The 12,189-nt window shown below is 39.7% G+C and overlaps 1 protein-coding gene across 5 annotated transcripts in view; it reads left to right on the top strand.

Annotated features, from left to right (window-relative positions):
* The window catches only part of ZNF385B (zinc finger protein 385B), a 333,103-nt gene that overhangs the window by 108,786 nt on the left and 212,128 nt on the right, over window positions 1-12,189 (top strand). The window contains exon 1 of one of the 5 annotated variants that reach the window (XM_043487746.1): window positions 10,272-10,480. The exons of the other annotated variants lie outside the window; for them this stretch is intronic. Coding sequence (XP_043343681.1) covers window positions 10,471-10,480 — 10 coding nt within the window. The 5' untranslated portion in view covers window positions 10,272-10,470. Of the gene's footprint in view, window positions 1-10,271; window positions 10,481-12,189 lie in introns of those variants that run through there. 5 annotated transcript variants of the gene reach the window in all.

Below are 12,189 nucleotides of genomic sequence, written 5' to 3'. Positions count from 1 at the left end.
TGTATGTAAGTGATTCTTACATACTATCCGTGGCTGGATTCCTGCCATCACCTCTCTGCAGGCTCTTGACATTCATCTGTATGGATGCAGAGACTACAGACCAAGAGATTAAATCACTGTGGAGTTCTGGGAATTGATGATTCAAGCCTCTTATAAATATTGTATTCCCATTACCCTCATTCCCTTTTCTCTTATTTATTTCACTCCAATTACTATGCATTTGCACTATTACGGTGATCAAGGTGAGCCTCCTGCGTGTGTTTAGTCCTATGCTTGCCCTTACTCCAGTTGAATCAGAGGATCATTAAGACCCAAAAGGAACTTGAGAACGTAACTAGTTCTTGACGTTAACTTACTATAAATTTTTAAAGCAAGATTATCTAAATTAGCTAGTTCTGCCTCCCTGTTTTTAGAAATTATATAAATTTTCTTTTTTGTAGTGAAATCCCTCCCACTGTAATGTTTAAGATGAAGGGTTGTTTTTTTTTTTCCTTTCAGTTTAGTACAAAAATGTAACAATACAGGAAAAAAAGTAAAATTGTCAGTAAACCTGCAGTATTTAACGTATTTTTGGATATTTTCTTCTGGACATGTTTCTGTAGATATGCACATATACATGCATATGCAATATGCTTTTTTATTTACGTGTGTGAGATCTACTGTACATCCAGTTCTATATATATTCTCCCACTTGTTATATAGTGAACATTTTCCTATGTCACTGAATATATTTTGTAATATTTCACACTATCAATACAACCATTCCTCTGCTATTGAGCTTTTAGACTGTTTCTATATGTTTGTGATTATATATAATGTAATGAACATCTTCATTAATACAGCAATTTTAATCATTTCTTCTTATTCTTTATTTCTCTTTTCTGGGAACATTCTGGATTCTGATACTCAGAACTCCTATAATTCTGGAAATGTTCACGCTTTTCAAATAAGTGCCAGTCTAGTTAGTAATGATCTTTCATCTACAGAGAGCTGTACTTGTAGAAAATTACAAAGCTGATTAGGCTACAATTTTTCCTTGGTTAAGCATAATCTCATCAGAAATAATAGTAGTTAATGCCTTTAGGTGGTTTTAAGCAAAAAACTAAATATTAAAAATGAATGCTACTGAAGAATTTTACATGTATTTTAGATACTACACATAAGAACTCTTGAATTAATACATAAGATGAACTTAATATTTAGCATGATAGGAAATTCTGAAAAAATGGTGTAGTTCAAAGTAAATGATTGCTCTCAGATACTTTTGTTCTCCCCTAAAGGAAACAAAAAGGAAAAATAAAAGTCTCTTATGAAGAAAAAAAGATTCAAAGAGAAACAAAAGGACCATTGCTTTTTAAAACCACATTTACTTTTACCTAAACATGATTTATATTTTCAATTTTAAAAAAAGAACTACTTTACATTCTCTGAAAGTTGTTAGATAAAAACTTTAGTTTAACTCTGCTGTCTTTACTGACTCATTTTATAGGGAGGGAGCTGGGAAGGACTGGATCAGATTTATAACCTTGGGCAGTTTGCTTATGCTTTCTTAGTATCTTCATCTGTGCAATTGTTGTTAAAATAATTGAATGTAAAACACCTAATAAAGTGCTTGACACATAGCTGAATTTAGGTAATGCTAGTTCGTTTTGTTCCCACTCTTAAATGATAATGACAGATTATTTCAGGAGGTGAGTGTTTAAAATGGTTTCTCTCCTTCAAAGAAATTCATCAACTAATATATATATATATAAATAAATTGAGCTAGTAGGTGAATTATTGCTATTTTTCCATAAGATTATAAACTTACAGGCAATTTGAGAGATTATTACTAATACATCAAGCAGAAATTAAGTTAAAACTATAAAGTTAAGCAATTCTGATATCCCCAGGGTTGTCCTAATTTCTTTGTGAATAGTGAGTTGGTCAAAAATAATTAAAACAATGACTTAAATGACTTAAATTTGTATAGCAATTTATGGTCTCAAATATTATCATATTTAATTGGTTTAATTCTCACACAGTCAGTATCACAGAAGCCCATGGAAAATGAGTGACTGGCCCAAGGCCAAGCTAAATTAATTAATAATAAAGCTAGAATAAAAGATAACATGTTATTTCTATCTCTCGGTCCTACTAACCATCAAGTAAAGAGAGAAGAGAAAGATCTAAACTAAAAGTGATAGATTATCTAAACGTTAATGGAAGGGAAAATATTAAAAATTGTACCCCTAAATGGGATTTCATATTAAAAAACAAAAAATTGAAAATATATGAGGCATGTATACATCTTAAAAACTAGAAAATATGTATCAAAATTAGTCAAAGGATGTTAGGAAGCAGACATTAATAAAGACAGAAGCAAATATTAGTGGACTAGAGGAAAGCAAGTATATATTAAAAAAGATGAAATAGCTACTTAAAATCTACTTAAATAGACAAATGCACAACCAACCTGATTAAAGAAACATTAAAGAAAGAACAAATGTAAAACATCTGAGTTCTAACTTTCAAAAATAGCACCCTAACTACTACTCAAACTTCTGAAAAGTTAGCATGTACTTAGCATCAAGGACCTAGTAACAGTACCCATTTGTTTTGCTAGGCCTGCTGTCATAAAGTACTACAAACTAGATGGCTTAAACAACAAAAATAGGCCCTGTCACAGTCTTGGAGGCTGAAATTCTGAATTCAAGGTGTCTCAGTGGGCTCCCTTCTGAGAGCTCAGAGGAAAGGATCTATTTCAGGCGCCTCTCCTTGGCTGGCAGACGGCTGTCTTTTCCCTGTGTCTCTACACAGTCTCCCTCTGTGCCAATCTGCATCCAAATTTCTCAGTTTTAATAAAGACACCAGATGTATCAGATGAACGCCCACCCTAGCAACCTCATCTTAACTTGATTACCTCTGGAAAGAATCTGCCTCCAAACAAGATCACATTTTGAGAAACTGGGCATTAGTGTCTTCAACATATGAATGGAGGACTGGGAAAAGACATAATTCAAACCATCACAAATGTCTTTTATCTTAGATTCATCAGTCATTCACTTTTATAAGGTTTTTTCCTAATAAAACTAAAAGAGCCACACCCTTTTAAATGCTTTTAAATGTTATATAATTTTAGAGCTAGGATGGGCCATAGAAATCGACTCTAACCATATCTTTATTCTTTTATTAAGGAAATAGACTTGTTGATATTGGGCAACTTTCAGTTCAGTTCAGTTCAGTTGCTCAGTCGTGTCCAACTCATTGTGACCCCATGGACTGCAGCAAGACAGGCTACCCTGTCCATCACCAACTCCTGGAACTTGCTCATGTCCACCGAGTCAATGATGCCATCCAACCCTCTCATCCTCTGTTGTCCCCTTCTCCTCCTGCCTTAAATCTTTCCCAGCATCAGGGTCTTTTCCAATGAGTCAGTTCTTTGTATCAGGTGGCCAAAGTATTGGACTTTCAGCCTCAGCATCAGTCCTTCCAATGAATATTCAGGACTGATTTCCTTCAGGATGGACTGGTTGGATCTCCCAGCAGTCCAAGGGACTCTCAAGAGTCTTCTCCAACAACACAGTTCAAAAGCATCTTTTCTTCAGTGCTCAACTTTCTTTATAGTCCAACTCTCACATCCATACATGACTACTGGAAAAACCATAGCTTTGACTTGATGGACCTTTGTCAGCAAAGTAATGTCTCTGCTTTTTAATATGCTGTCTAGGTTGGTCCTAGCTTTTCTTCCAAGGAGCAAGCGTCTTTTAATTTCATGGCTACAGTCACTGTCTGCAGTGATTTTGGTGCCCCCCAAAATAAAGTCTCTCACCATTTCCATTGTTTCCCCATCTATTTCTCATGAAGTGATGGGACTGGATACCATGACCTTAGTTTTCTGAATGTTGAGTTTTAAGCCAACTTTTTCACTCTCCTCTTTCACCATCAAGAGACTCTTCAGTTCCTCTTGCTTTCTGCTATAAAGGTGGTGTCATCTGCATATCTGAGGTTATTAATATTTCTCTCAGCAATCTTATTCCAGCTTGTGCTTCATCCAGCCTGGCATTTTGCATGATATACTCTGCATATAAGTTAAATAAGCAGGGTGACAGCATACATCCTTGATGTATCCTTCCCAATTTGGAACCAGTCTGTTGTTCCATGTACGGTTCTAACTGTTGCTTCTTGACCTGCATACAGATTTCTCAGGAGGCAGGTCAGGTGCTCTGGTCTCTTTAAGAATTTTTCACAGTTTGTTGTGACCCACACAAAGGCTTTAGCCTAATCAATAAATCAGCAGTAGACATTTTTCTGAACTCTCTTGCTTTTTCAGTGATCCAACGGATGTTGGCAAATGGATCTCTGGCTCTTCTGCCTTCTCTTAATCCAGCTTGAACATCTGGAAGTTCTCTGTTCATGTACTATTGAAGCCTGACTTGGAGAATTTTGAGTATTACTTTGCTAGCATGTGAGATGAGAGCAATTGTGCAGTAGTTTGAACATTCTTTGGTATTGCCTTTTTTTGAGATTGGAATGAAAACTGGCCTTTTCCAGTGCTGAGACCATTGCTGAGTTTTCCAAATTTGCTGGCGTATTGAGCGCAGCATTTTCACAGCATCATCTTTTAGAATTTGATATAGCTCAACTGGGATTCCATCACCTCCACTACCTTTACAACTGCTCACTTTACAGTGACTAGTTTTACAACTAGTGACCAGCTTTACAACTGGCAACTTAACAGCTGGTCAGTTTCATCCTGGTTATTTTATCATTTCTTTCAAATCCTTCACACCACTGGAGGCTTACATAGAGACCTTACTCTGTACTGGGCCAGAGGTTGGAGTCTTATTGAACATGTGGTGCTGCTATGTATTTATCCTTTTTATTATCATGTCCTCCTATAAAGCATTACTTGCTTTGCATCTGGTCAGATGAGCATGCACCTTTGCTTCTGGCTTTTTCTCTTCTGCCGTCACAAAGGGCCATTGAGATATGTATGCAGTTTGGTGTTACAGTTTTTAAAAGTTCCTGTGGAGATAAACTGTCACAGAGGCATCCATATGTAGCTTTACTCATTTAGGCAATACGCAAGGTTTATTGTAATTGATTTGGAATCAAAGGTGGCTTCCTTTTCAGAAATACATTATTACCACAAACATTTAAGAGTCCTCCAGTATTTCTATTCTTATTAAATTGCTGTTTACTTAGAGGTGAAATGGTCAGTCTTCATACCAAAGATAACTTGAGTCGGTGGATCTCTGGTAGTCCCAGATATATGTGTTTTTAGCAGATATCCTGGGTGGTTCTTTAGGTTTTTTCACACCACATTTTGAATAACAACAAGAAAAACCTGCTTTAAGTCAACTTATTCATTAATTTGTAAATAGCTTCTCCCAAGAATAATTGTTTTATTTCCAAATAATATCACATTTTATCAAACCTCAGATTTTCTTAATTTTTTTTTTGACTGTACTCCTTGGCATGTGGAATTTCCCCAACTGCAAATGGAACTTGTGTCCCCTGCAGTGGAAGTGTGGAGTCTTACCTACTGGACCACCACAGAAGTCTAGAGTATCCATTCACGTCATTACTTTATGTATCACTAGGAAACAAATTTTTTTTGGGGGGGGGGGGCTAACTAAGGACTTTATTTCAAACAAAAATAAAAAATAAAAAATTGAGAGCTATTTCTCTGGGTGTGGGGAAGGGATCAGGCAAGGAATTCCCCGAGGCTAGGCCAGTACCCTAAGACTGGAGGGGCCGTGATCATTCCCTTCCTCACTTCTGGGATGCGGGCCCTCAGCAAGTGCAGGACCCTATGCCAAAGCCCACCTACCCAGGGGAACTCGGGCTAGGGCTCAGTCCCTGGGAGCGGACAGCCAGGCAGCAGCGTGGCCAACCACAGGATCAAGTCCTAAGTACCAAGAACCGACTGACTGTCTTCTCCTTCCTGGGACCCAGAATACATGAAGAGGATGGCCTGTGGAAAGAACCTCTCGGACCCTGGTGGGGAGAAGCGAGGCCCCAGCGCCCCTCACGTTTATCACTTATGTTCTCTTGAGGGCAGTGAGTCCTGGAGTCCATCAGGGGGTAATGTTGACACAGCTGGGGTGGCGGCAAGGGAGCCCCGGTCAGCCTGGGCCCCACAGCTGGCTCTCCCCACCCCCCCGGCAAGTTCTATGGTTACCACATGATCCTTTGTATTTCTTGCCTTCCATTTCCCTTGGTGGATTGCTGGGTGGGTGGGCCTTCCTGGCTTAGGGTTTCTCCAAGGGCCTTCCCAGGGAGGGTCCCCTGAGCACCCCCATCACACTGGGCCTGAGGAGGGAGGAACATGATGCCATTGATAAGGCACTGGAAGCCGTCACAGAGTTTGGTGGTGATAGACTGCATGCTGCCATCCACCGTCTGCTCCACCAGGGAGCTGCTCCTCAGTCATGCTCGTGGGGAACCTCTCCTTGAGGTTGCAGATGGTGCTGGAGCCATGGAAGCGAGGAAGCCGAGAGCCTTGCTGCACGATCTCTTCGATCTGCACCACCTTACGCCTGTGTTTCCGAGCCGCGATCAGCCCCTGCAGCATCAACATCTTGTAGTAGCTGAACATGTCACCATCCAGGCCGCCCATCATGTCCACAGACTCTGCGGTCAGCTTAAAGGCTGATGTCTCAAAGCCCAGGTTTCGGGGTGAGCTGGATAGGATGAAGCCAAAGTCGGCGTGGATGATGTGGCCTTCTGCGTCCAACAGGATGTTCCATTGTGTCCGTCCTTGACCTGCAGCAGGTAGCAGACCAAGCAGTAGCCAGTACAGCTCTGCACACAATTGCGCTGGGCACTGCGGAATGCCTCAGTGGTGTGACTGCCACGCTCCTGTAGGAACTCATCGAGCAGGGAGGGCTGTGAGTGCTTCTTCACCTGGGGTATGGAGACAGCGTTGACCACTGTCGGCCGAAATCACAAGAATATCACATGGCTCGATCCACAGGGGTACTCACTCCTGTTCCCAAATGGACTGCAATTGCTTTAACCCCTAGAAGGCCAACAGGTCCTGCCGAAGGTCATCCCCACACTTGACCATAACTGACAGGAGCCTCCCACTGGGGGGATGGCCATAGGGGAAACCCTAACCACTTTCTCCTGCCAGGGCTCTTTGAGAGCAACCGCAGAAGGGTCTTCTGGGTCTCGTTTGCAGGCTGTGGGGGTGTGAGCCAGCTGCTCGGAAAGGCGCTGTCGGATGTCACCTGCTGCAATGAGCACAGGCTCCTTGCTTTCCTGGCTGGTGATGCTGTCCGCGGAGAGCTGGGAGATGTTGTCACAGGTGTCGGTGTGCACTTCAGGGAGCTCCCCCTGCAGCTCGCCTGTGTCCTCCACCAGCCAGGCCTCGTCACCGTTGTCATAGCTGGGCACAGTGCTGAAGCTGCCTGCCTGCTACTCGTGGGTGATGCCACATTCGGGCAGGTTCTCTACAGACCGGGTGCTCTGAATTCGGTTCTCGGGGATCCGGGAGGGGACACTAGTGGTGTTGAAGTTTTCAGATTGGAGGACTTCCCCATAGATCAGGTAGGGAGCCTTGTCCTTAGAGTTGAGGACGACAGCCTGGGTGTGGGGCACGTGGACCACGTGATGGTCACAGCCGGCAGTGGGCAGCCAGACTCCGGCGGGGAGCTTGTGGGTGAGCAGGAAGAGCTGTGAGATCCGCTGCTGTGTCTTCTGTCCCTTGGTGGGGAGTGTGGCCAGCCGCTTGCCAATCGCCATCAGGGACTTGATGCAATTCTCCCTCAGGAGCCAGTCTGATGGGGGCACTGAATGAATTATCAATACTTTCAGTGCTGGAGGAGAGCTCCTCTTCCTCATTCTCCACTTTAGGGTGGCTGGCTGTTCATTTCAGATTGCTGCTGAGACTTATGCTGGCAATGGCATCTGCCTTAGAGCACTGGTGAGTCCTTTTAGAGGGAGGCAGCCCTGTGTCGGGGGCGGGCTCAAGGAGGACAGCTCCCTCTTTCGGTGAGTGGGCTTCAACTCATCTGAGAGGATCAGCTTCTGTAGCTTGGTCCCACGAAGTGTCGCTGAGTGGAAATGTGCATGTCTGAAGAGTAGGCCCCCAGCAACAGCAACTGTCAATGAACTATGATGCAGAGCTTTAAAGAGATTCCCTCTGGACCTGTGAATTATTCATACCAGCAAATCACATTTAAATTTCTGTTCAGAGGGATTTGGTGATTCCGTCTAGCTCCGTCTAGCTTCAGCAGCATTTCTGGGCCTCTGATAGGCAAAACTTTACATGTACCGCAGTTTCTTCCGCTAGTGGTTACCATTCTTATATCCTCTAATGGAATGGAAAGCTGCTTTCCAAGAAAGTCTGAAGTTGCTGTCATTTCTCCAGTAATTAACATCTGCTTCATCAATAACAAGTACACACACCACACCTGTTTGTATTTCATCTTTGTATGCAATGACTTATTTTTAAAATCAAATCGCAGTGTGCTTTTTAAAGCACTCATTTAAAAAAATTACTTTTAAATGGCAAACTCAACATTTGATATCATTCAAAAGTGATATCACTCAACTGAAGAGACAATATGAACAGCTGTGACCAAGTCCGTGCAGACACTGATACTGCACGTTGTGGGTGCTGCCCTCTGCATAGTTTCTGTAAGTTGTGATTAATTATAGACACATCCTGATTCAGAGCTGTGAAAACATGCAGGTGAAGAAGCCCTTAGAATCTGTGTAATACAGTAATAAACAATTTACATTGGATATATCTTCATGCTAGATTATAGGATGGCATAATGAGCTAAAGCAATGGTTTTCAAAGTGTGGTCCCAGGACCAGAAACTTCAGCATCGCCTGAGAATTTGTTATAATATAAATTCTCAGGCCCCACCCTGGACAGACTGAATCAGAGACTCTAGGGCTTGGGCCCAGCAGTCTGTTTTTAACAAGCCCTTCAGGGGATTCTGATGTCACTCAAGTGGGACAACCACTAGGTAAAAGTGAATGGGGTGTCAAGGGCAGGGAGAGAGGCTTCCTTCCACATTTATAGAAAAACGTTCATTAGTGTAAACATACACACATGCGTACACCTGTCCCTATTGAAACTTGGTTTACCCCATATGCGAATTTATATGCATAATCCTTCAGGTCACTACATCCAAATATATATATATTTGATATATGCAAGGCCTACATTTTACAATGGCCGAAAAACCCCAGATGTTGGTCTGTTTTATCATCATCATCCTTGACTACCTCTCTCCTTTTGTTCTCTTTGTTCCTAGATTAGTTTCCCATTTACCTCTTTCTCAGACTCTCATTTTTATTAAACTTTTCAGCCTGTTTTAATCAAAATAAGAGTAGCTGATCATGTAAAAGTTGAATCCCAAAATTATCTTTAATAGGGAAATACAGAAACATGAATGAATACCAGGAAAACGTACTGCTCAAGGATCTGGATCCCAGGAAGGTATACATAGTTTAATTTCTGTGCACTGACATTATAATATGTAAAAAGAAATATCTGCTGCAGGATAATTTAAAAACAATTGCTAAAATATGTAATATTTGGGTGTGTCATTTTATTTTCTACTTTAAAAAACATAGTCTCAGAAATCACATTCAACTTACTGGCTTTAGTGTTAGCTGGCATGCTATGTATTCTTCCTTTGAGGTCAGATAGATTTTTCTCCTTTTAAATTGTTAATTCACAGCCAGTAGAAAAACACAAAGAAATGAGATATTCCTTTGTTAAATATGCACTGCAATATCCTTATTGCTTTAAAACTGTAAGGTTTGTTCTCTCAGGAGAAACCTATTTCAGAAATAATTATCTTTGTATTGGAATCAAACAAACAATCCTTTGTGAAACTGAAACCTCATTGGAGGCTCAAGCTCATAACACCAAATAATAAAAATATTTGCATTCTCTGATTCTTGTTGAGTGATATAATTTTAATATACAGTCTTCCCTAAAAACATGTATATTATACAGAGCTTATTTTGCAGCAGAATTTCTTTTTAGTTTAGAGTTAAATATATTTTAAATTTTAGAAAAAAGCATTGGGGGAAAATTGGGTAGTTAGATTTTTTAAATATGATTTTATAAGCTTGTTTGCATGAGTTTCACTTGTTTTATTTGTTAATTTAGTAGAAAATGCTACTCGGAATTTTAAAGAAACAGCATGATCAATTCAAAATTTACATCTCCAACTCCAGTGAAATAACCTACTTTTCCATAATTTTTTTTGGCTCTGTGGGCTGAGGAGGCAGCATCTACTGACAGTCTCTGTATTGTTTGTTAGTTTCAACCAAGGTCCACAGCGAGTGAGTGGAGTCAGTCCAGTATTCCAGGAGGCTTAGGGTACAAGGAAGAGTTTGTGAGGGCTCCCACTCTCACTGTAATAAAACCTGTAGCAGCCTAACATACTTCTCAGCTCTTGATACCTTTATTATACAGAGTTTTCAGACTGCCTGAATTGACTACTGCTGAGAAACATGCTTCTAGGTAAGTAACAAGACTTACAAATGATGGTTTTGTTTGAAAGTGATAGGAAATACATATGGAGGTATACTTGGTTTTAGCTGTAATTTTCCAGATTTGTACAGATTTCATATAGTACTGAGCAATGCCATGATTAGTATTATCTGTCATCCTAGGATTTGGGATGATGAGGTTTAACAATTTAGAATAATGTTGTAAATGTGTGTCTAAGTTAAGGAAGTAGTCATGACTCACATAACTGTATGTTTTTCCTTCTATTAAGATAAGCACAACATTTGGGGGTTTAATCAGTAGTTGTTATAGACACTGAGTCTTCATGAACTAAATGCTAACATGACTTCTGGTTTAAAAATATGTTGGACTTCCATATGTTGTTAAAATGCTATGATGAGTCTTCTAGAAAGGGGTGATTCTACATGATTATTTTATTAATGTTTAAAATGTATGGAAAATGCCTAGACTCTCAGCTATAAAATTAGTTTTAAGTAATAGAACATTGAAAAGGTAAAGTTTGTATGCTGCATCTCTTTAGTAATGTTCATAATGATATCTTATACAATATATTTTAAAATATAGCATTTGCATGCATTAGTCTTAAGAGAAATCTAGAAAAATCTTTCAAAGATCTGATATAGAAAGCTTTCTCAGAGGAGCATAATTAGGTAAGAATTTCATTGGTGGCTACATAAACATTTTAAAAATGTTTTAATGATAAAATACTTTATTGTCAAGTTAATATTGTGAAATACTGGCTGAATTTTGTGGCTTGGATTATTTTTTTGGAAAACAAACATTTTCCTAATAGAATATGTCAATAAGTGTACAATGAGTAGAGGAATTTTCCAGTTAATAAAAGCTAAACAAACATCTGAAATCTCCAGGAAATTAAGTGAAAACATCTTTTATTGCAGTTGTTATACTTTGACCAGTTGCACACATTACTTCACATTTGAGAACAATTTCAGCCTTTGTTTTGGAGCTACTCATATTATCACTATATAGGGATGTTTGATTATCCATTTGGTACATAGTAAGCATAATCATGTTAGTAGTTTAAAAGATAAATTATATTTCTGCTTTGTTGTCCATGTGTTTAAATTATTTAATTAGGTCAGTCTGCACAGAGAAGCTTATAATTGATGATGTATATTTAGGTCAATTTTGCTATAATTTCAAGCCTATTTATTATTCTACTTGGTAACGGTGTGCTGTTATGAAAAATTACTGGTCTAGGAATTAGGAGACCTAAGTTTGAGTTCTGGCTCATTAACATGGCTTCTAATCACTGAGTATCCTCCTCCATAAAATGATTTCTTAGAGCCTGACTGTTTTTTTGCAATTCCATTTCTGCAATTCCTAGTTTTCATTATCCTGTCTTGTCAGAGACTCTAATACAACACGTAGTGTATACTGAAAATTTTAAACAAGGACCATCCTTTCACGTGGCCAGTCCTTTAAATCATACGGTCCCATGCCATGAACAGGGAGCGGGTGATACAGACCACTTAGGACCACAGTCCCGGTCTCTGGGAAGTGTACCTGTGTCTCTGTGAAATAGCTGCCATCTTGTTCCTCATTTACAAGGGTAAACATATATACAAGTGTATGTTTTACAACCCTCAAAGTCAGAAAATTCTGACCAATATCTGTCTTAAAGACTTTTTTTTTAAAAAAATGATACTTCATTTGAAATCATCTGCACAAGTAGCTTC

Source organism: Cervus canadensis, chromosome 15 (genome assembly GCF_019320065.1).
Source record: "Cervus canadensis isolate Bull #8, Minnesota chromosome 15, ASM1932006v1, whole genome shotgun sequence".
NCBI classification, from domain to species: Eukaryota; Metazoa; Chordata; class Mammalia; order Artiodactyla; family Cervidae; genus Cervus; species Cervus canadensis.
The sequence above is the reverse complement of the archived record's forward strand: the minus strand, read 5'-3'. Positions and strand labels throughout refer to the sequence as shown.